We start from the raw sequence: 23336 nt of genomic DNA, 5'->3' as shown, positions 1-23336 counted from the left end.
ATCGGACTGAGCTTGTTGTCACTGCAGGCAATCTCAACGCTGTGCGTTACAGGGAAGACATCCTCCTCCCTCATGTGGTACCCTTCCTGCATGTGCATCCTGACATGACCCTCCAGCATGACAATGCCACCAGCCATACTGCTCGTTCTGTGCAAGACAGGAACGTCAGTATTCTGCCATGGCCAGTGAAGAGCCCGGATCTCAATCCCACTGAGCACATCTGGGACCTGTTGGATTGGAGGGTGAGGGCTAGGGCCATTCCCCCCAGAAATGTCCTGGAACTTGCAAGTGCCTTGGTGGAAGAGTGGGGTAACATCTCACAGCAAGAACTGGCAAATCTGATGCAGTCCATGAGGAGGAGATGCACTGCAGTACTTAATGCAGCTGGTGGACACACCAGATACTGACTGTTACTTTTGATTTTGACCCCCCCTTTGTTCAGGGACACATTATTCCATTTCTGTTAGTCACATGTCTGTGAAACTTGTTCAGCTTATGTCTTAGTTGTTAAATATATTTATGTTCATACAAATATTTACACGTTAAGTTTGCTGAAAATAAAAGCAGTTGAAAGTGTGAGGACATTTAGAATCCCATATCTCACTGAACGGACTGTACGTCTACCCCACAGCCTTGTTTGTAATTCCCTAAAGATATGCTGTCCACCCTGATTGCTGTTAATATTTGTATATAATTTCGTTTTCACTCTATGACTGTGAGTTTAGTTACAATTTTTCCAACCATGTTTTTATTTCAGTTAAAGCTGAAGTATGTAATTACTGCGACACTAGCGCCACCAAACGGAATTGCAAAAATAAACATTGTTTTCAAAACAGCTTTCTGTTTTCTGCCTGCCGTTAGTCAAACAGTCAGATAGTCCCGCCCCCAACTCACCATTGATTGAGTAACATTGTTTGAGTGGGTCACTCAAAACAAACAGGAGTTATTATAGTGCCACAGAGACACAGTGTTTACAGTTTTCAAGAAAACAAATCCATATATAGCTTACTTATAGTTGTCTCTGCATATTAAACTGGAACAGAAGAATTTTTACACTGAATAAGTTACATCAGCTTTGACGAAAATTCTCTTTCTGGACAACGTGGAGGCAGATGTCTGTGGTGCAAATCTTCTGCTTTAATGAGGTGTGGTCAATACTGATTATATAAAAATACACAGAACGAGACAATCACATTTAGAGCTCTTTTATTAACCAATATTCATCCGGCAGCGGTAGTGTGTGAATGTTTGTGACTGAGTGTTTATTAGATCTTGTTGAAAGCCGCAACGTCTACACTCTGAACCTGAAACGAGAGATACACAAAACATATTATAAACAAAACAGCCTTTAATATTACAAATGTAATTCTGGGGAAGTAAACTTGACTCACATAGTCCTCAAACTTGGTGATCTCCTCCTCCAGGAAGTCTGTTCCCACTTTATCATCTTCAACCACACAGTTGATCTGGAGCTTCTTGATGCCGTAACCGACGGGAACCAGTTTAGACGCGCCCCAGAGAAGCCCGTCCACCTGCACCGACCGCACGCACTCCTCCAGCTTCAACATGTCTGTCTCATCGTCCCACTAAGAACGAGACAGCACAAGAGTGAGACAACGGACAATAAAGTGATCAGTGTTGGTTAAGTTACTCAAAAATTCTATACAAATTGTAATCAGATTACTTTACTGATTACTCCACAGAAAAAGTAATCACATTAATAATTTACTTTTAAGTTACTTTCTAAAACAACAAATTCAAATTAATGTCTGTTTCCTTGTTTACTGTTGCACGCAAGTCAATTCTACATAAATAATACATAAACTATTTTAGAAACGAGTAACCTAAGTAAAGTACTTAAAAGTGAAAAAATTCAAAATGTAAAAAAAGCGATAAACCGATATATCGGCCAGGCCGATTAATCGGTCGATATTTGGCCATTTTGCGATTTATCGGCATCAGCTGTTAACCTTTACCGTTTGCCCGGTTTACAGAAGTGTTAACTTTCCCTTCTGTCAGTTCCAAAATCTACCAATAGACAGACAGTCAATAGATAGTCAACAATTCCTGTTTTCAAGGTTTTCTATTTTCAAGTTTATGCAAATTGAAATAAAAGTAAATATTGCATAAAATTAAGTGTTTGTTTCACTTACGGAATTTTGTGTAAATCTGATTTGCTGTTGTTTAATTGTATTATGTTTATCGGTATTAATATCGGCCATCCTGCTCTCGAAATAAATATCGGTATCAGCCACTAAAAAACCCAAATCTGTCCACCACTGTAATCTTATTACTAGGATTTAAAATGTAATGCTAAACGATACTTTTTTTTGGCCTAAAAGTAATAAGACTACAGTAACTATTACTTTTTAGGGCTGGGCAATATGTAAAAAATATTTGTTTATTAGGATTCCTCCAGTAGGAGGAAACCTATTGTTTTTGTTAGTATTCTTATTATTATTCCTGTAGCTTTAAATTGCCCAATAACTCAAGATCTCCTTGGTAAAAAGTTTTGAAATTTGGCACATTGATACTTCAGGCCACGAGTAACTAACACACCAAAAATGGCCCACGTGAGCCTATAGGTGGCGCTACAGGCCACACCCCAATTTGTCCATTTTCAAACTGATGCCATTTCCATCCCATACGTCCAACACTTCTGAAACCTGGTATATATGCTTCATTTCTCATGAGGAACAAAAAAGCCTCCGCCATGATGGATTTTCCTGTACAATACAATTTTTTCCAAAACTACAGAAATCTACTCCTCCTGAATCATAGCTCCAATTGACTTGAAACTTGGTATGTATATGTAGGATACATGTCTTTCAATTTGATATTTAGCAAAAATGAATACAATACAAAATGGCTGAAAGGTGTGCATTTATGTAAACATCCACATTGTCTCAATGTCCAAAAAAATCTAATGCCATTTTGACTAATGTTTTTCCCAACCTAACAGGCTTCAAGATGACATCACTCTGAAGTACTGTGCAAAATTGCACCTTGATATGTCAAAAAAATGACAGAATTACAGTTTACTATTATTTATCGCTAACGCTAAAATAATGCTTTACAAATCAACTAGTCATAAGATACTTTGATTCAATCACCAGTTCATATGAAGACTCTTGCAATGTTTAATAACAAATTAATTAAATGTTGTGTACATGTGTGAAGTACATGTCTCTACCGTGTCAATTTTTACAGAATTTGCAGTTTTGAGGAGGAATCCGCATTGCTGCTTGCAGCTATATTTTTTTATTATTATTTTCATACTATATGCTACATCAAGAGTTGCAATTTTGGACATAGTTAAGATAAATCTGATCCACGTGAGAGACAGTATAAGGAGAAATCTAGCTGCTCGTAAAACAATTAACAGTAAAAATTGCAACGACTGTCCCATTACTTTTTTTTCTCAAAGCATTACAGGCAAAACTTCAGGTTACCATTTTGTCAGATTTAGTTTGGGGCTGTTCACAAAGGATGCGTTCTTGTTTTAAAAACAAGAATGCACGAAGGATGTAAGATGTCTTTATCGGTTGCTCTGTGAGCAAGTGCCGCATTTATTTATTTATTTATTTTCACAGTCTAATACAATAACTAAGAAAAAGTGGTCAAACTAGTTCTCTAGACCTAAGAAGTTAATCTACATTGGCCAAACAACTCAATATGTTGAGGTGGGTTGGCCAAGTATATCATTCCACATTTCAAGGTAAAGCTAGGGGTGTAGCAACTCTAATACATAAATCAGTTCCCTTTGTGTGCTCTGATGTCATAACCGATTTAGGAGGGGGGTTTTTCATTGTCGCAGGGAAGATCTGTAATACTCCAGTCCTTCTTGTCAATGTTTATGCCCCTAACTGGGACAACGATAATTTCTTTAGGCGACTGTTTTCCACATTACCTGATATACCTTCACATCGTCTTATTTTGGGAGGTTATTTCAATTGCTGGCTTAATCCTAGTCTTGACCGGACTTCTGTCAGACATCAGCTAGGTCTCCATGGTAATGCGCTCAACAAGCCACGTGATAAGATGCGCGGATTGACGGTCTCAGACGCGGAGGCAACTGAGATTCGTCCTCCACCACCCGGACTGTGGCGAGTCACTACGCCACCACGAGGAGTTAGAGCGCATTGGGAATTGGGCATTCCAAATTGGGGAGAAAAACTTGGAATTCTTTCCTTACATTTGCAGAAGTATTACACCTCTCTGATCCCCTATGTCATTTATGTTTCTATTCTGTTTATGTATGTCAGTGTTGATTATGGTATCTGTAATTTTTTTACTGTATCTGCTCATATGGAGTAAAATATAAATAGAGGGGAAAAAAACAGTAAGATGGAGCACAAAGGATTAAAATAGAACAAAGGGGTCTATAAACACCTTTTTGAAAAGTTGAACTATTTTTAACTTGACACGCCATTTTAAAATGCTTAAAAAAAAAAACAGCAAAAATGCAACACAATGGTCAAAAACGTTTGTCTGACGTATGTCTTCATAGACTACTTCTTTTTATTCATTATCAGACGCTTTTTACCAAAGCGACTTCCAAAATGAAGAAGGATACAACATAAGCTATTCACCTTAAGGAGACAGTTGCACGAGACTAACAATTAAGAAATAGCGTGGATGGAACACAAGAACACGTCGTGTGTGAACAACCCCTTAATGTGGCGAAATCACCACTGCAGGTACGTACAGGTTTGACGTCCAGTAGGATGGAGGATTTGGCGATGAGGACGGGTTTCTTTGCTTTTTTCGCTGCGTATTCCTGCAGCCGCTGCTCTTTCAGTCTCTCGGCCTCTTCGTCCACCTCTTCATCACTGCCGAACAGGTCAATGTCATCATCATCCTCCTCCTCCTCCTCTTCCTCTTTCACCAGAGCAGGCGGGGCTTTCTGAGGGGGCGGAGCAGATTTCTGAGCAGCAACGGGAGTCGTTCCATTAACGGTTAGTGTTGATGATCTCTTCTCCAGAGCGGAGACGCGACTCTCCATCTTACTGAGAGCTGAGCGCAACTCATCCACCACTGACACACACAGAAGATAAAGGAAATAGCAGTGCTTACAATGCAGCAAAAGAATAGTGTTGAAGTTTAAGGTAAATAATCCTAAAAGAGAGAGATTGATAGCAATATGCATTTAGAGAATGTTTATATAGTGATAGACCAATACATCATCTGATATTTGACCGTCTTGGCAAACTATGAAAATCATTCCTCCAAATTCAAACACACAAACCTTTGTGTAGACTCTGGTTCTCTAGTTCAAGGTTCTTCATGCGTGCGTCGAGTTCTCCATAATCTGCAGCGCTTCCTCCAGCACTCTGAACACACACAGAGTACAGAAGTGTGTGAGGTTAAAACCACAACAAAACATCAGTTTCCATCAGACACTTAGAAGAATCAGGCTTAGATGCAAACAATTACACAAACAGATCTACTCTACTAACAGATCACATCGACATGCCAACTATTCATGAAACACAACATATATTTTGAGCTATATTTTGTTAGAAGTTTGGACATACACTGATATATGTCAGTCAACTTTCATACACTAAGGCTGGGCCATATAACAAAAAATTAGACCACGATATTTGCGGCCTTTTGACGATTTTCAATATACATCTTAATATTTATGCATTTGCTCTGAAGGTAAAAGGGTGATTTATTTTATTTTATTTTTTAAATCAGAGGAAATGTCATTTCAACCTAACAGCCACTGTTGCCAAGTAGATTCAAAATGATATAAAGATATAAATAATAAAATCTAATTCCACACTTTTTTTCACTTAATGAACACAAGGAAAAATTATATTCAATCATGTTCATTTATATACACCAACATAACTACATAATAATAAACAGTAATATTTACCACCATATATTTTAGGAATGCACCGATTTGAAAATTGTTCGCCAATACCGTTTTAACTAAAAACAATAGTGTGATACCGATATTTTGCAACTTACCTTATTTGGTCATCACACCACTGTTTTGATTAGGAATTATGCTTTTAAAAATGTTCAAAGAGGTACAAAAGTAAGGAGTCCCTTAGAGGACAGGGCGGGATTTTTTTTCAAATATAGTTTTGCGTGCCCTCGCAATAAATTTACCATGGTTTTACTACGGTAACCATATTTTAACCTTGATATTCGTATTAAAACCATAGTTGATAATACAGGAAAACAAAAACTATGGTAATAAAAAGAATTTTTTTGGGCAACATGATTTTACCATTGAAATATTGCGATGACACTTTAAAATAAGTTTCCATTTGTTAACATAAACAATATTAATTAACATGAACTAACAATGATTAATAATTTTACAGCGAGGGCACGCAAAACGTATCGCGAGGGAATCCAAAACTACTGCGAGGGCACGCAAAACATATTGCAAGGGCACGCAAAACTATTGCGAGGGCATGCAAAACATATTGCGAGGGCACGTAAAACTATTGCGAGGGCACGCAAAACCTACTGCAAGGGCACGCAAAACTATTGCAAGGGCACGCAAAACGTATTGTGAGGGCACGCAAATTTTGTGGGCAACATGATTTTACTATTTAAATATTGTGGTGACACTTTAAAATAAGTTTCCATTTGTTAACATGAACAACATTAATTAACATGAACTTATGCAATGAATAATAATTTTACAGCGAGGGAACGCAAAACGTATCACGAGGGCACGCAAAACTATCGCGAGGGAACGCAAAACTATCGCGAGGGAACGCAAAACCTATGGCGAGGGCACGCAAAAGTTTGTGAGGGCACGCAAAACTATTGCGAGTGCAAGCAAAACTATCGCGAGGGAACGTAAAACGTATGGAGAGGGCACGCAAAACTATCGCGAGGGAACGTAAAACGTATGGAGAGGGCACGCAAAACTATCGCGAGGGAACGCAAAACGTATATGGCGAGGGCACGCAAAAGTTTGTGAGGGAACACAAAACGTATTGGGAGGGCACGCAAAACGTATTACGAGGGAACAAAACTATGGCGAGGGCACGCAAAACGTATCGCGAGGGCACGCAAAACCTATCGCGAGGGCACGCAAAAGATTGTGAGGGAACGCAAAACGTTTGTGAGGGAACGCAAAACGTATTGCGAGGGCACGCAAAACGTATTGCGAGGGCACGCAAAACTATCGCGAGGGAATGCAAAATGCATGGCGAGGGCACGCAAAACGTTTGCGAGGGAACGCAAGCGTATGGCGAAGGCACGCAAAACTATCAAGAGGGAACGCAAAACGTATGGCGAGGGCACGTAAAACGTATTGTGAGGGCACATAAAACTATTGCGAGGGCACGCAAAACTATCGCGAGGGAATGCAAAATGCATGGCGAGGGCACGCAAAACGTTTGCGAGGGAACGCAAGCGTATGGCGAAGGCACGCAAAACTATCAAGAGGGAACGCAAAACGTATGGCGAGGGCACGCAAAACGTATGGGGAGGGAATGCAGAACTATCGCGAGGGAATGCAAATCTATTTCAGAAAAAAATTCCCGCCTGTCCTCTTAGGGGCTCAGTACAAAAGCTATTTTATTGTTCTAATAATAAATAATATCCACTGAACATGGATTGGATCTGCTGAACACATGACAGGCCAAAATTTGAGAGCCAAAATGAAAGAAATAGAAGACAACAATATATACAGTACATATACAGTATATATATATATATATATATATATATATATATATACTTTATATAAAACATGATAACATTATTTTGCTCTTGTTTTTGAAGTTCTAAAGAAAACAAAAAAACCACATATTTTACATTTTATGACAACATTACAAATTCATATTGATTAAATTAAATTAAATTTAATTTGGTAGGTGTTTCTTTATATTACAGACCAGTGTTTACTGCAGAATTCAGCTCTTGCAGCCACCAATAATAATATAATTTTTTTAGAAAATTGGTAACAATATTACATACAGTACATTGTTTATTGTTTATATTTATATTATATATTAGTAGCATTTAAAAGTTTACATTTATTTAATAAAAAAATATTGCAAAAGTTAATCTGTAGCGAGCTACACGTCATCATATGAACATTGATTCAGTGCGTTCATTCAGTCAAGGATCCATCAGACTGTACACTTTGTGATGAGGCCCACTTTTCCACACATTATTTTTTGGATTATCATTGTAATATTAAATGATAATAATGTTATTATTACTTAATTAAGAAATTACAGAAATATATTGTATAACTGTATTTAAATAACTAATAATAACAATATTAATTCTATTAACATACAAGTAATATTTCTTTAATTTATTCTTAACTTGTACGCGACATTGCTATGGGATCTGGTTAAACCCTCTAACCTTTATTTTGGTGGAAAAATGCAAGAACTTGTTAAGTCGCGTTAACAATAGCCTTTGAATGAGCACCTCATTTCAAATATGCTCCTCTTCTGTCCACAAAAACCTGATTTTTTAGGGTTGTTTTAGATTTGCATCATAACGAGGGGCCAGTTAAAATAAATTTGAAACGCTGTAAACATCACACGCTTAGTGCAAGTTACCAAACCGTATCGAACGAGATGAAATTTTACATCGTTTTTCATGTCAGCGTACTTGGTCAAGGTACTTGACGCTTATGCCGATAGTTTTATTTTGGTTAATAATTGGCCGATAAATATCGGTGGTCGATATATAGGTACATCCCTAATATATTTTCCACTAAAACATGTTAATACATAAAAGACTGTCAAATGGTGACATTGAGCGATTGAGTTTTCAATCAAATTGGCAACAAAATGCTGTTTGGTCCCTCTGATTAAAAATAAGTAAATAAATAAATAAAATCACCCTTTTAAGCCATTTTTAGAGCAAATACATAAATATCAATATAGCGGTTACAAATCCTTGATTTTTTTTAACGTAACAGGAGTACCAAATTTACACTAACACAAAAGAAAACACAAACACACATGAGAACGCATGCATAGCTGACAGGTTTCTTTTCAAACATCCTGAAACAGCATGCGTGCATGCACACATTTCACGCAGTAACCAACTTGAGCTGGTTTGGTGTGTGTTTTCACACACACACTTACAGGGGCGGCGATGTGGGAGGGGTTTGAAATGTTATGGGCGGGGCCTCTACTTGGCTGCATGGTTGTCTTCAGCTGAAGGAAAGATTATTAATGAGGAAAGAGTATACATCGAGAAGGAGAATGTAGAGGATAGAAGGGTTTTTCTTTTTTCTTTTTTCTCCCCAATTTGGAATGCCCAATTCCCAATGCGCTTTCATGAAGTCCTCATGGTGGCGTAGTGACTCGCCTCAATCCGGGTGGCGGAGGATGAATCTCAGTTGCCTCCGCGTCTAAGACCGTCAATCCGCACATCTTATCACGTGGCTTGTTGAGCGCGTTACCGCGGAGACGTAGCGCGTGTGGAGGCTTCACTCTATTCTCCACGGCATCCACGCACAACTCACCATGCGCCCCACCGAGAGCGAACCACATTATAGCATCCATGAGGAGATTACCCCATGTGACTCTACCGGGCCAATTTGGTTGCTTAGGAGACCTGGCTGGAGTCACTCAGAACACCCTGGATTCGAACTCGCGACTCCAGGTGTGGTGCGTCAATACTCGCTGAGCTACCCAGGCCCCCCCGGATAGAAGGGTTTTTGTGTTGACAAACCGTGTTTATAGGAAGAACTAGTTACATGATTTGCTAAAGTTGGCTAAGTTAGTGGCTTTAAATCTTTGAAAGATTCCCACATCTCGGTATGTGAGACTTAGATGTACCACTATGAAGTTAATTGAAGGTTTTTCATTCGACTCACCCCAGCGAGAGATTTCTGGATGTTCTCTCGCGCTCTAGCGATGTCCTGAAGAATACTGTTAGCTCCAGTGTCCTGAGATGTCTTAGAAAGAGACAGAACTCAGTTCTGTAAGTATACATACTGCAAAAACAAGTAGTATGGTAGTATGCCATTCCGAACAAAAGCAATGAGCGTTTTACCTTTTTGGGCTGTGTAGGTCCATTCACTTTCTCGTAAAACTGCCGTTCTGCTTCATCATAACGTGACTTCTCGAACCAGATCCTCTCCTGCGCCAAACAGTGCTCTGCAGTCATTCTGAAACAAAAACACATGCAAAACCTGTAAAAAAACCCCAAAAAAACAATCACGATAACACTGTGGTCTTTACGTGCTTGAATGCAAGATTATAACAAACAATATCTTAAAAGTTACTTTACATTTTAGGAATTTGGCACTAGAGAGATTTAATAAACTAGTAAGGACTACAGTATGTGAGTTATTTTCTATCTTTTTGCCCTTGATGAGAATGATAGTATGTGTGTGGACTGTAGTGTATAGCCACAATCCATGTTAATGCAACCATGCAAAAATTATTCAACGTAACAAAACAACATCAACGAAACAAAAACAAGCAAATGAAGAGAACCAAAAGAAATACACAACTCAATTCAGACAAATGACTCTTCCAAGCCAACGCAATGGAGAAAAGACAACAAGAATGAAAGTGTAAAAAGGGAACAAAAGTAGTAAACAAGAAAATACATCGAACGACATGAGAAAAATATAAGGTGGCATGAAGCTGGTGGACAACATAAGTTGTATTATTTTGCAGTATGAAAAAGAGCACACATCTGTGTCACACTAAAGAAAGGAAAAATATAATTTTGGGTTGAACTATTCTTTTAATGTTTGAAGTTTAATGTTACCTACAATGGCACGCGACAGTGCCCACCCACTTCTTCAGCCGTCTTGGTTCCGGAAGTATTTTTCCCATTCATTTTTTTTCATAGGGATTTCATAAAATCCTTCATAAAAGAGCTGTAAGCCATGAACCAAACCAACCAGCTTCGAGGTGAATCACAACATTACAAACGTTGATTTGATTCAAAAATATTTGAAAATCAGATAAAGACACAAGACTGTGTACGTAACGTCTTTAATGAGGGAATTAACTAAAATCCCATGAAGCATTGCGAACAACGCTATCGAATTAAAAACATTAATTTAAAGGAGCAATATGTCATATATTTACAGTATTAAAGCATAAAATTATCATAATATGTTATCAGAGATGCTTGCTCTCCGAAAACAGTGCTACAGCCAGTATATTCTACTTTGAAATGTCCGTTCCAGGACGTAATTTCTGTTTGTATTTTGGCCTGTGTGATCCCGCCCACTGCCCATTTCCCAATAGTATTTCGACACCCCGGGTTGCCAGATTTGAAACAAGTTAGCGGGCAAACACAGCGCGCTGCAGCCATGGAAGCAAGCAATAGGCTACATCTAGCTAACATTGACAGAGTTATAAAAAATCCACATGAGCTAGTTTATAATTTGCAAACAATAAAAACATTGCAAACGTATACGTCGCTTGCCATTGTCAGTTTGCTCGTTCCTGTTGCGTGTCCTCAACCTGGCAACCCGTGTGAGCTTCGAGTCTGGGGAGGAGGGGGCGGGGGAGACACCTCTCTCCAATATTTTGAATTTGGACTGCAGTACCCATTTTAAACCCTTGATGTCAATGTTACATATTGCTCCTTTAAAGTTGTTTAAAGAAATGATATATTTTAATTTTATTGCAAAATATTCCGATATTTGCCAATATTTCGGTAGTTTGAGATAGGGATGCACCGATATATCAGATGCTGATATTTATCGGCCAATTATTGACCAAATTAAAACCATCGTAAAATCGGTTATAAGTACGAAAATGCAGATATGAAAAAACGATGGTGGACTTATAAATAAATTATTTACAAACTCTGTGAATTTAAATGCAAAATCCAGAAATAATAATAGCCACAATATGTAGAAGAGTTGGCACTCCTAAGAACATGTAATATTTCATTTTTATTCTCACATAAATGCGAAAAAATCATCATAAACGGACGTGACAGTTGTGCAAACGGCACTTATCTATAGACTACATGATGAGGAAAACCATCCAAAATGCTTTGAGACCAGCAGACTTTGACTTCTGAGATTGGTATGATATTTATTAATGCTGCATGATTGATTGAATAAAGATTGAAATCGCAATATGGCCTTGCGTGATTACTAAACCCTAAAAGGCTGCGTTTCTGCATTCAGCGCCGTGTGAGCAAGCGGCGCCCTCTAGCGGTCTGGACGGCATTATCCATTATACCACTATATTATACAGAATTTAAAAGGGGGGTTTGTTCCTTTGATTTAAACTTGATTTTTCCATAATGTGGTTGACATTTCCATGTAATTGCCCAACTTCTGCATAGTATGAATTTGTAATGTTCAATAATATATAGTACATACAAATAAAACATGTGTTTTGTTGTATGAAACTGCAAAAACAGAAGTGCAAAAATGTTTTAGAAGTACAAAATAATCCTTTGTTTCATATCAATAATCGTAATATCACAAATAGTTAGTTTATCTTCTATTCATCTTTTATTGTGGCTCTATTAAAAATGTTGGCCTGTCATGTGTTCAACAGATCCGATCCATGTTCAATGGAAATTATTTATCGTTAGAACATTCTTTGTATATTTTTAAAGCATAATTCCACAGTACAGCAGTGACCTAATGACAAAATAACGTAAGTGGCAAAATATCGATATAGGTGCATCACTAGTTTGAGAGTGTAGGGAGACCGACTCAACTGCATCATTCATAGTGCGTCACGGAAGTGGGCGGAGGTCTTTTGCATGACTCTCTGATTGGTGGATTTCTCTTTAGGATTATGGGTAGTGTAGTTCTTCACCAGGAATTGTGCTATTAAACACGATGATGAAATAACGTAGACTGATGGCTTCAACAGAAGCATATACTATCGTTTGACAACCTCCGAACTCATGGTAGATCCGTCTTTAAAGGTTATCGTTTAAAATGAATTTACATATGGAGAAAATGAATGTGATTTTTACTTTTGTAATGAGACTGTTGCTCTATAGTGGGTACGATAGTGACATCATATTGCTGTATACTTTTTGAACTAAGCAAATTGTTAACTAAATAAAGCATGAAATGTGTGCATTTGTTCCAGATTATTGATTGAGTCATACTTCTTCCAAAAATTGCTAGAATTGTTAATCGGCGTTTTGACGGATCTTGCTGCAGCTCCTTCGTAGAAACGAGTCTCCGCTTCCACAAAGCGTCCGTGATCAAGCCACACCCTCTCACTGTCTGCATGCAGGAAATAGTATTGCGCAGTTCCTTGATTGGCGGAGACATCATCAGAATTCTGCTGGCTACGAATAGCAGCGGGCTTTGATTCATTCGCCACAATGTCATTTCGATGTTCCGAGTTGGAATATTCATTGTTGGCTGGTAGCTGGTTACGACCGTACACGTTTTGATAGTAAGACGCCTCCGCTCTATCAAAAAGTGGCTTCTGTAGCCACACCCCAATTAAGGGCGGCTGCAGGCAAGGAAGGCCATTGATTGGTTTTGAAGCTGGCGTGCGAGGAGTGGGAGTTTGTGATTGGTAGCCCTCATCGCATGGTGTCTGGGAGGGGTGGCTGGCGGGCTGTAGTGGAAGAGATCTTGGCGTCACTGACTGGATCTGTTGTTTTGGAAAGCGTCCCACAAAATTGCTCTCGGCTTGGTCAAAGTCGGGTTTATTTACCCGTATGGCCTGATCGACATGGTGACAGGCCTCTTGGTCTCCGTGGTGACACATCTCCTTGTTTCGAGAGGAAATGGTAGAGCTCGCGGGAGCAGTCGTGCCATTCGGACGCTCCTGAAGTCGGATATAGTACATGCTCTCTGCTCGCTCGTACACGACACGGTCGAACCACACCACAGCGCACTCCGATTTCAGGCCTTCAAGTGCTGCATTGGACAAACACCCCCTGCTGCTGGCGGAGGTGGTACGGTCCGACTGGCCTTCAGCAGAATTGGACTGATCCAAAGCAGAATTCCGGGTGCTTCTGTTGCGCATTTTCTTGAGTCCAGAAATACAGAAGTAGAGGAAGATAAATCAATGAGAAAGGAGAAAAGGAGAGTGACAGGGAACTATAGAATTAATAACAGAGCAGCAGGTAAATATTAAAGGTGAAGTGTGCAACTTATTCATGTTGAAATACGCATAACGGTTTATGTTTTGACATCAAAAGCCGAAAATAACTCAATTATTTCCAATCTCATGCAAACGCGTTTTTCTTGCATTGTCGGAATTATTAAATAAGCCAATTTTTGGTGGTTGGGTCACTGACAAATAAGGTCATCCTAGGTGATAAAAAAAAATAGAAATTTTTTAAAATGTAGTTTAAAAGATGTGTCAAGTTTGTAGAAATGTAATCTTTGTGTCCAATTTGGTTTCAAACATTCTTGAAAAACATTTATAGCATTTTCTACAAAAATTGATTGTGATGTAACCATCAAGAAAAAGGTATTAAAGTACTTTCTTTGCACCTTGAAAAAAAGCAAGTGTACACAACTTAATCATTCATTTTAGGTTTAAAACTAGAGCTGTCAGAATTAACGCGTTAACACATGCAATTCATTAAAAAAGTTTAACGTGTTTTTCTTAATCGTGATTAACGCATTTATCGTTAATACAGCATAAACACTGGTGTGAAGGGCGGAACCTTTATAATGTGTCCACCCGGAGTCATTACACTGACGCACACGCCACAGTGCCAGAGCCCTTCTACCAAGTAGAGCCAACAAGCTAAGCATAAAATAGCATAACATGGGCGGAAATGTCTTAATACGCTAGTTGACCGTTGATATCCTCTATCCTATGATAGAGCCGTGGAGGTTGTTATCTCAGCAAATAAAAGAATCTCTGACAGTGCATCCCTTTCAGTGATAAAATGATGGAGAAAGGAGCTCTTAACACTATTTGATGTACAAAACAAGCACAGATGGGACTTGAGATAGAAATCAAGTATTTTTCAGCCTATGTAAGGCACGTTTTAATTACCACAGAAGCACACCAAATCTTAACAATTACCAAAACACAGAATGAGACGTTTTTGTTTGCAAGCGCTTTTCATGGTGAGTTTAGCCAGCGTCGTGTGCCGCTTTGATGCGAATCATGAACGCAGCTTCATGATTGCTGTAGGAAAGCGGATAGCTCCAGTCTACTGGCAAATTAATATAGTGGAGGATGATAGCTTAAGGGATTTTATGCCCATTGCAGTAAATATGCAACTTATGTGGGGAATAGTTCGTTCAATTAGTCAAACTCCCACTTAGACTTTGGGAAACGTTTAATGTTACTTGAATTGGTGATATTTTAGAGCATTGTCTTAATATTGTTGAAGGCTTTGTTTGGAAAATGTAAATAAAGCTACATATTGTTTTCTTTTCTTTCCTAAGATGGAAATAAATGAATTTTGACAAGAAGTATATATAGTGTAAAATTTCAGCTCTTTCAAAATGTGCGATTAATCGCGATTAAAAAATTTAATTGACTGACAGCACTATTTACATCACATTTTTCCATGGTAAAATATTTTTTGTTACAAATACAATGCATTTTTGAGTCAAGAATATCAAGACGTTTTCTCACGGTTACACCAAATGACCTGAACAAAATGTGCCTTTTGATAAAAGTTTCAAAATATCAATATATATTATAAAGACTTTTTTTCTGCTGGGGCTTAAAGTAAAAAATGAAAAAATAAATATTGGCATGAATAGTGCAGAATAATCTTTTATAGTATTTACTTAGTATATGCAGTTAAATAATTGATAAATAATTTAAAAAAATGTTTTAACTCAGTTGTGTTGACCCAGTTATCAGCGTATTGGTGTATATGTAAATGCACTCAGTGTGTGTTTGTGTGGCCTGATATATCAACTTGATGACTTTTGGGCAGGACTATATGTTTGACGACCAATGGAAGACGGGTTGGTATGATTGTTTGGTGCCACTATACTGGAGCACACTTCACCTTTAAAGACAAAAAAAGCCACAAACAAACAATCATGGTTGAACTAGAATAGGCACCTTCAAATGTGAAATGTGCTGAACTTCAAAATGAAGGAAAGACATTTGAAAGAGAAACAGAAAATATGAGAAATAATGGACGATCAAATATTGAATAAACAAAACACATACACAAATACATAATGGGACAAAAATATGAACAAAATCTTGCATGCAGCATGCCAAGTTGGTCAAACTTACCTTTACTAACAAACAGAAAACAGCCAAACAAAATGTGGTGTAGTTTGTTCTTCTAATCCAGTCAAAGGCAAGCAGAAGTAAACCATAAAGGGCAATGATGAGGAAAAGTCTCTACTGCTGTCAGTTTATCACAATTATAAACACTGCATGCATATACAATGAACAGAGCTCAGAAAATGTACCAAAATGACCAAATTTGTAATCTGTAAATGCTTTATGTTAACTCCTCAGCATATCTCAGTATTACCAGTTGGCTCAATATACTTAAGTATAACGTTTTCTCTATATGCAAATTACACCATGTGTGATCCTTCAATAATTATCCTGAATATAATGGGTGATTCTCATAAAACCTGACAAGAAAATGTCTACTCTGTAATTAATGACTATTTTGCACCAAAATTAAAAGAAACAAATAAAGAACTGTATTTTGCATATGGAAAATTAAGCTTATTTTCAACATTGTGGCATCATTTTCATGACAGTTAAGCACATTTTACGCCTCAATTCTCATTACCGCAATGTGAAAAAATATATTATTTAAATTGTGAAATACTTGTACATCAAAGTAGTACTACCTTGGTACTGCTTTTCACTTTTGCTAGTTTTAATAAAATAAAATAAAAATTACTGTACAACAGCATCTTTTTTTTTACAGTAATACATAAAAAAAGGACTATTACTGTAATTAAAGTCAGCATAAAAAAAAAAGAAAACTATGGGCAGTTGCATTAATGAAAACTGGGGGGTAAAATGTGTTTAAGTGTCCTGAAAATATATTAAAAATATAATTTCAGAATTTTTTGTATTGATCTGGGGTTTGGTATTCAGTCATTTTTGACCGAAATAAAATTTCCTCATTTAATAGAAATGGTTTCCTTTATCTGAGCAGTACAAGACTTGGTGACTTTTCCTCCATTTGCCATCTGAACATAAAAAAAGGCTTGATTCGATCAGTCTAAGTGGTTGTAAAAAATAAATAAAATAAAAATAAAAATAAAAATATAAAAAAGCCACACCTTTGGTATTCACGGTCAAAACTGACCGACCATTAAAAATGAATGGGAAAGACCAAAAAACACAGCAATTTTGTTTTTAATCTGTCAAATACAATCAATAAATCAGCCACAATGCAGAAAATCATGGTCAAAAATTACAGGGTGAGACTCTAAAACATCCTCAGTGCAAAACATACACACCCACTCACACACAAAAATTCTCTGTGTTCTAGTCTCAACAGTTTTTTTTTTTTCTTCACATTTGTAAATAAATAAATCAGTCACAATGCTAAACACACATTCAGAAATGAAGGGGGTGGGACAATAACTCACAATGCAGAACACACACACACACACACACACACACACAGAACCAGGGCATCAATAAGTTGAGCTCTACAGCCATCTTTTGGTCATTTGTGGCATTACAATTCATCTGTAGTTTTCATGATCACACACACACACACACACACACGTTTGCAAAATACATTTTTACTATAGAAAGTTTGAAAGTGCAAAATGTTTACTCTGATTCTTCTGTTTTATACTCTCATTGAATTTTCAGAATTTTGCAGTTCATTTCTGTCTCTTGATGTTCATTTTCTTGACATTATTATCACTGATATATATAGAACTGGATTGCTCATGACGTCATATCAGTGAAGCCACTGCGCCGCCATATTGCTATTCCCAAACATTCCAATGTGCCTATTGACTTCATAGAAAATCATCTAATTTCAGCGAGTAAACATTAGTCATTCAATCGCCGATTTTATATCTGAAATCTGCATGTACATCCCTACAACGCAAATGTCCTATACATTAAAATATTTATTTATTTAAAGTCAGGAATTTTCCTGTTTCTTGAAAGTCCGAGCGAGTTATGACATCTAAACCAAACAGTCTACCTCATCTGTGAACAGATCCGCTGAATGTAAACAAGTTCACTGAAACTGAGGTAAGATACAAACATACATTTTCAGACTTATTTAATGTGAACTTCAAAGTGTTTGTTCAGTTTCTTGTTTTATGTTTTTTCTCAAGGCCACTTGAATAAGAGCACGCGCTCTCTCTCCCTCGATCACACGCAAAGCTGGTTTAAATTAAACTGATACACTAGGTTTAAATGGCAAACAAACATGTATTTATGACATGTATCCATGTATGACTACAGAGAGCACTTCACTATAAAAGAAACAGGCAAATCCCGGGCATTTAATGCGATTTAGAAATCCCAGTCTGACTTTTTTTTTAAAGTCCCTTTAGGGGGTAAGGACGTACCGTCACCCTAAACAAAAAGATATTACATATTTTCCTATTTACATTACAACTTGTGGACAGTTTCCCGCTTTGGTGATTGTTGTGCTGCACTGATAGTCTGAACACCTGGGCAGGTGAATGCGCTGATATTGTGATCGGCGTATATCTGCTCCCTCATAACGAATATTATCCATAATGAGCCATTTAAACATTAAACATGACTGTCACTAGAGGGCAAAATGCAACTGTCACATTCAGAGGTCGGAGACGGTGAAATGGGTGTTTTCGCCTGTCAGTCATTGCGGCTCTATGGCAGTTTGGGCATACTAAGATGGCAGCTTCACCTCCTGCAGGCAGCTTACCATTGTGTCAGCAATCCAGTTCTATATATACACTATATTGCCAAAAGTATTCGCTCATCTGCCTTTAGACGCATATGAACTTAAGTGGCATCCCATTCTTAATCCATAGGGTTTAATATGACATCGGCCCACCCTTTGCAGCTATAACAGCTTCAACTCTTCTGGGAAGGCTTTCCAAAAGGTTTAGGAGTGTGTTTATGGGAATTTTTGACCATTCTTCCAGAAGCACATTTGTGAGGTCAGACACTGATGTTGGACGAGAAGGCCTGGCTTGCAGTCTTTGCTCTAATTCATCCCAAAGGTGCTCTATCGGGTTGAGGTCAGGACTCTGTGCAGGCCAGTCAAGTTCTTCTACACCAAACTCGCTCATTCATGTCTTTATGGACCTTGCTTTGTGCACTGGTGCGCAGTCATGTTGGAACAGGAAGGGGCCATCCCCAAACTGTTCCCACAAAGTTGGGAGCATGGAATTGTCCAAAATCTCTTGGTATGCTGAAGCATTCAGAGTTCCTTTCACTGGAACTAAGGGGCCAAGCCCAGCTCCTGAAAAACAACCCCACACCATAATCCCCCCTCCACCAAACTTCACAGTTGGCACAATGCAGTCAGACAAGTACCGTTCTCCTGGCAACCACCAAACCCAGACCCGTCCATCAGATTGCCAGATGGAGAAGCGTGATTCGTCACTCCAGAGAACGCGTCTCCACTGCTCTAGAGTCCAGTGGCGGTGTGCTTTACACCACTGCATCCGACGCTTTGCATTGCACTTGGTGATGTATGGCTTGGATGCAGCTGCTCGGACATGGAAACCCATTCCATGAAGCTCTCTATGCACTGTTCTTGAGCTAATCTGAAGGCCACATGAACTTTGGAGGTCTGTAGCGATTGACTCTGCAGAAAGTTGGTGACCTCTGCGCACTATGCGCCTCAGCATCCGCTGACCCCGCTCTGTCATTTTACGTGGCCTACCACTTCGTGGCTGAGTTGCTGTCATTCCAAATCTCTTCCACTTTGTTATAATACCACTGACAGTTGACTGTGGAATATTTAGTAGTGAGGAAATTTCACGACTGGACTTGTTGCACAGGTGGCATCCTATCACAGTACCACGCTGGAATTCACTGAGCTCCTGAGAGTGGCCCATTCTTTCACAAATGTTTGTAGAAGCAGTCTGCGTGCCTAGGTGCTTCATTTTATACACCTGTGGCCATGGAAGTGATTGGAACACCTGAATTCAATTATTTGGATGGGTGAGCGAATACTTTTGGCAATATAGTGTATATATATATATATATATATATCAGTGATTATTATGAATTTACTTTGAGTTATTACATTTTTATGTTTGAAATAAATTATTGTTAGAAAAATGCTAATTCTGTGTTTTCTCTTTGTAACACCATGGTCAGGTTTGATTGCAAACATAATGACATTAACTGCAAAAAAATGACACTTAAAATTCATTTTTAAAATGCTAAACTTTGACAAATAACAGTTTGATAATGTCTAAATATATATCAAATGCATATCTTGTGATAAAATATAAAATTAGTTTACAATAAGTCATCAGACTACACAGTATGTGTCTATAGTCATCAACTGGCTGTTACTCGCATGACATAGTGTTCAAGTCATGTTATTTATATTTTGTTCACCAGATAATTCATGTCACATTCTCATATTTTCTTTCAACTTATATATATATCAGAACCTACACTTATATATATATATATATATATATATATATATATATATATTTTTTTTTTTTTTTACAAAAATGTGCTTATTTGTATACGCAAATTAATGGTAAATATCTAGAAATTTACATGTAAATAAGATTAAAATAGCATAAAATCCCAAAAGAAATGGCATCATTATCATCATCATCAAAAAAAAAAAAAAAAAAGGGTTACACATCTGACACTTCCGGTCAAAAATGACCACAAATACCAACGGGAGGTGCCATTTTTCAATACCATAGGAGGGTTAAATGTAACCAGAAATGTTATATATATATAAACGTAAGAGAGGAAAATTACTGTATTGAAAAAAGGCACTTTTGTTTATTTATGGTCACTATAACTGTCCATGACTGTAACGTTGTAACTGAGATGATAATATAAATCAGCTGAACTGAAGGAAACACTGATTTATCTAGAGATCATGAGGTTACAAATTTAAATGCGTCATAATGCATGATAATCTGACTGGGCTTCCGCACATGGAGCTGTCAGGCCCATACTGGAGTCAAGAAAACAAGATTACGGCTCTTTATAAACCAAATAATGAGCATTTTCATGAGGCAAAGGCTGAAATATCAGTGCGAGGTTTGTGTCATTTATTGATAATATACAGATTGACTATTCTCTTAGAAATAGAAGAAACCCATTTAACCGGCTTTTGAACATAACAAACACACCAGACATTTAAACAACAGCAGTATCCACCCGTCTGCATCCGTCAAAATAATTAAACGCAGATTTAAAGACGGATACTCACTTTAATGTGATTTAGTTGATGTTGAATGACACGCTGCTGCTCACCGCGCGCTCATGGAAACAGAAAGAGCGAGCACGAGCACGAGCACGAGCACGAGCACGAGCGAACCATTCTTGCACACGAGCGGGGGGAGGGGGGAGTCACGTCATCAATATCGATAAAATCTTACACTGAAGGGGATTAAATAATATGTTTTTCTCTACTATTTTATACTTCTTAGATGTATAAATATAGAAATATCGAACTGAGATACAACAGTGCGGTAAGAGATGTTTTCGTCATATTTTCCTCACAACACTCTCTACAAGATGGTACATTCCAGCAGTGATCCCTAAAGCTACCGTGAACATTATGACGTCATTAAATGATGGGAAATGTGTTTTGTGGAATGTCAGCGCCCTTTGTTCTTCGTATTTCGTTTTATTTATTTTTTGCGATCTTGTTCAGCGCTTATTAATAATAATAATAAATATGTTGTTTAATTACGGTTTTTGAATATCAGCCTTTTGTGTCTGCCCTTTTCTTATGTGTCTGCTCAAAACTTTAATTAGTATATTTTGGTAAAAATTTGTTTTTCATTGCTGGAAAAAATGGATAATTACCTCCCCAGATGTATCATATCCTCAATAAGATATAAGAGCTTTTATTTTATCATGTTATATAATGTTGTTTTCTGAAGAATAAATAAATAAATAAATAATAATAATAATAATAATAATATTGTTCAAGGTAAAGCCTGATTGATGTTATCAGACAAAACAAATGGAATCTCTTTGAATATTGAGACATTTTTTTGTATTTGTATGGATATAAATTAATAAATGAATATTTTAACCTTTGGTGTTGAACATTTTTTGCATCAAGAAATACATATAAAGCAACTGCTTTTAGGAAGAATACAACTAGTATATTCTTATTTTGTAAAATGGTCCCGTGGTAAATAGTCCATAAAAAATCTGACCCATTTGGGTTTCTGAATCCCAGTTGTTTGTTAAGAACTGTAGAATAATGTTAAACATAAAACAACCTTAAACATATAAAACTATACATACATACAACGTATCAACAGCCAACATTAGATTAGATTAGATTAAACTTTATTGTCATTGTGCGGAGTATATATATATATATATATATATATATATATATATATATATATATATATATATAAAGTTATGAGGTAGAGAAGCAGAGACCAGCTCATTGCAAATGTCTATGAATACAGTACAAGGTGCAAATGAAGGTGCATTGTACAGAATGAAGTATAAATATGTATATATATATATATATATATATATATATATATATATATGGCCGGTGACCATAACAGTGCAAGTGGCATCAAGAGGTAGAAATTATGTGCAAAGAAATGTGCAAGGGAATGTGCAAAAAAATAAAAAAATAAAAAATGTAGTCTGAGTGGGATGTAGTGTTCAGTGCCTGAGTTTAGAGTTCAGTAGGCTGACAGCTGAGGGAAAGAAACTGTTCCTGAGACTGCTGGTGCAACTCCCAGATGGGAGAGGAGTAAACAGACCATGGTTGGGGTGAGAGGTGTCTTTGATAATGCTTCTCACCCTCCTTAGGCAGCGTTTGTGGTGAATGTCTTTGATGGAGGGTAGCTGAACACCAGTGATGTATTGGGCAGTTTTCACCACCCGCTGGAGGGTCTTCTGGTTTGAGACAGTGCAGTTGCCATACCACACTGTGATGCAGTTTATTAGTATACTTTCAATAGTGCAACATGTGGGGGGGACAGATGAGGTTTCCTTAGCTTCCTAAGGAAGTAAAGGCGCTGTTGCGCCTTTTTGATCAGAGTGGAGGTGTTGTAGGTCCAGGAAAGATCTTCAGAGATGTGGACACCCAGGAACTTGAAGCTATTCACACGTTCCACTTCGTCCTCATTAATGTAGATGGGAGTGTATGTGTGGCCCTTCCTAGTCCGCCAGTAGTCCACAATCAGCTCCTTGGTCTTCTGGGTGTTGAGTGTGAGATTGTTGTTGGCACACCACACTGCCAGGTGCTGTACCTCTTCCCTGTAGGCTGTCTCATCATCACCGCTGATCAGGCCTACCACC

General features: G+C 37.7%; 1 protein-coding gene across 4 annotated transcripts; it reads right to left on the bottom strand.

Annotated features, from left to right (window-relative positions):
* Positions 1-1189: 1189 nt before the first annotated feature.
* On the bottom strand, positions 1190-21352 carry LOC127409655 (elongation factor 1-delta-like). Of its 4 annotated transcripts, XM_051644366.1 has the most exons (11): positions 21262-21312; positions 16143-16194; positions 15963-15985; positions 13066-13946; positions 10009-10123; positions 9830-9910; positions 9093-9164; positions 5249-5333; positions 4709-5037; positions 1392-1586; positions 1190-1304 (listed from the first exon to the last, which is right to left on the bottom strand). In XM_051644366.1, the coding sequence occupies exons 4-11, from the start codon at positions 13941-13943 to the stop codon at positions 1266-1268; spliced, it is 1794 nt and encodes a 597-aa protein (XP_051500326.1). In that variant the 5' UTR covers positions 13944-13946; positions 15963-15985; positions 16143-16194; positions 21262-21312; the 3' UTR covers positions 1190-1265. The 4 variants fall into 4 exon arrangements, with proteins under 4 accessions (XP_051500326.1, XP_051500328.1, XP_051500327.1 ...); XM_051644368.1 differs by lacking the exons at positions 13066-13946; positions 15963-15985 and having other exon boundaries at positions 21262-21333; XM_051644367.1 differs by lacking the exons at positions 13066-13946; positions 15963-15985; positions 16143-16194 and having other exon boundaries at positions 21262-21352.
* Between the last annotated feature and the right edge of the window lie 1984 nt (positions 21353-23336).

Source organism: Myxocyprinus asiaticus, chromosome 19, assembly GCF_019703515.2.
Source record: "Myxocyprinus asiaticus isolate MX2 ecotype Aquarium Trade chromosome 19, UBuf_Myxa_2, whole genome shotgun sequence".
In the NCBI taxonomy this organism is placed as follows: domain Eukaryota; kingdom Metazoa; phylum Chordata; class Actinopteri; order Cypriniformes; family Catostomidae; genus Myxocyprinus; species Myxocyprinus asiaticus.
The sequence above is the reverse complement of the archived record's forward strand: the minus strand, read 5'-3'. Positions and strand labels throughout refer to the sequence as shown.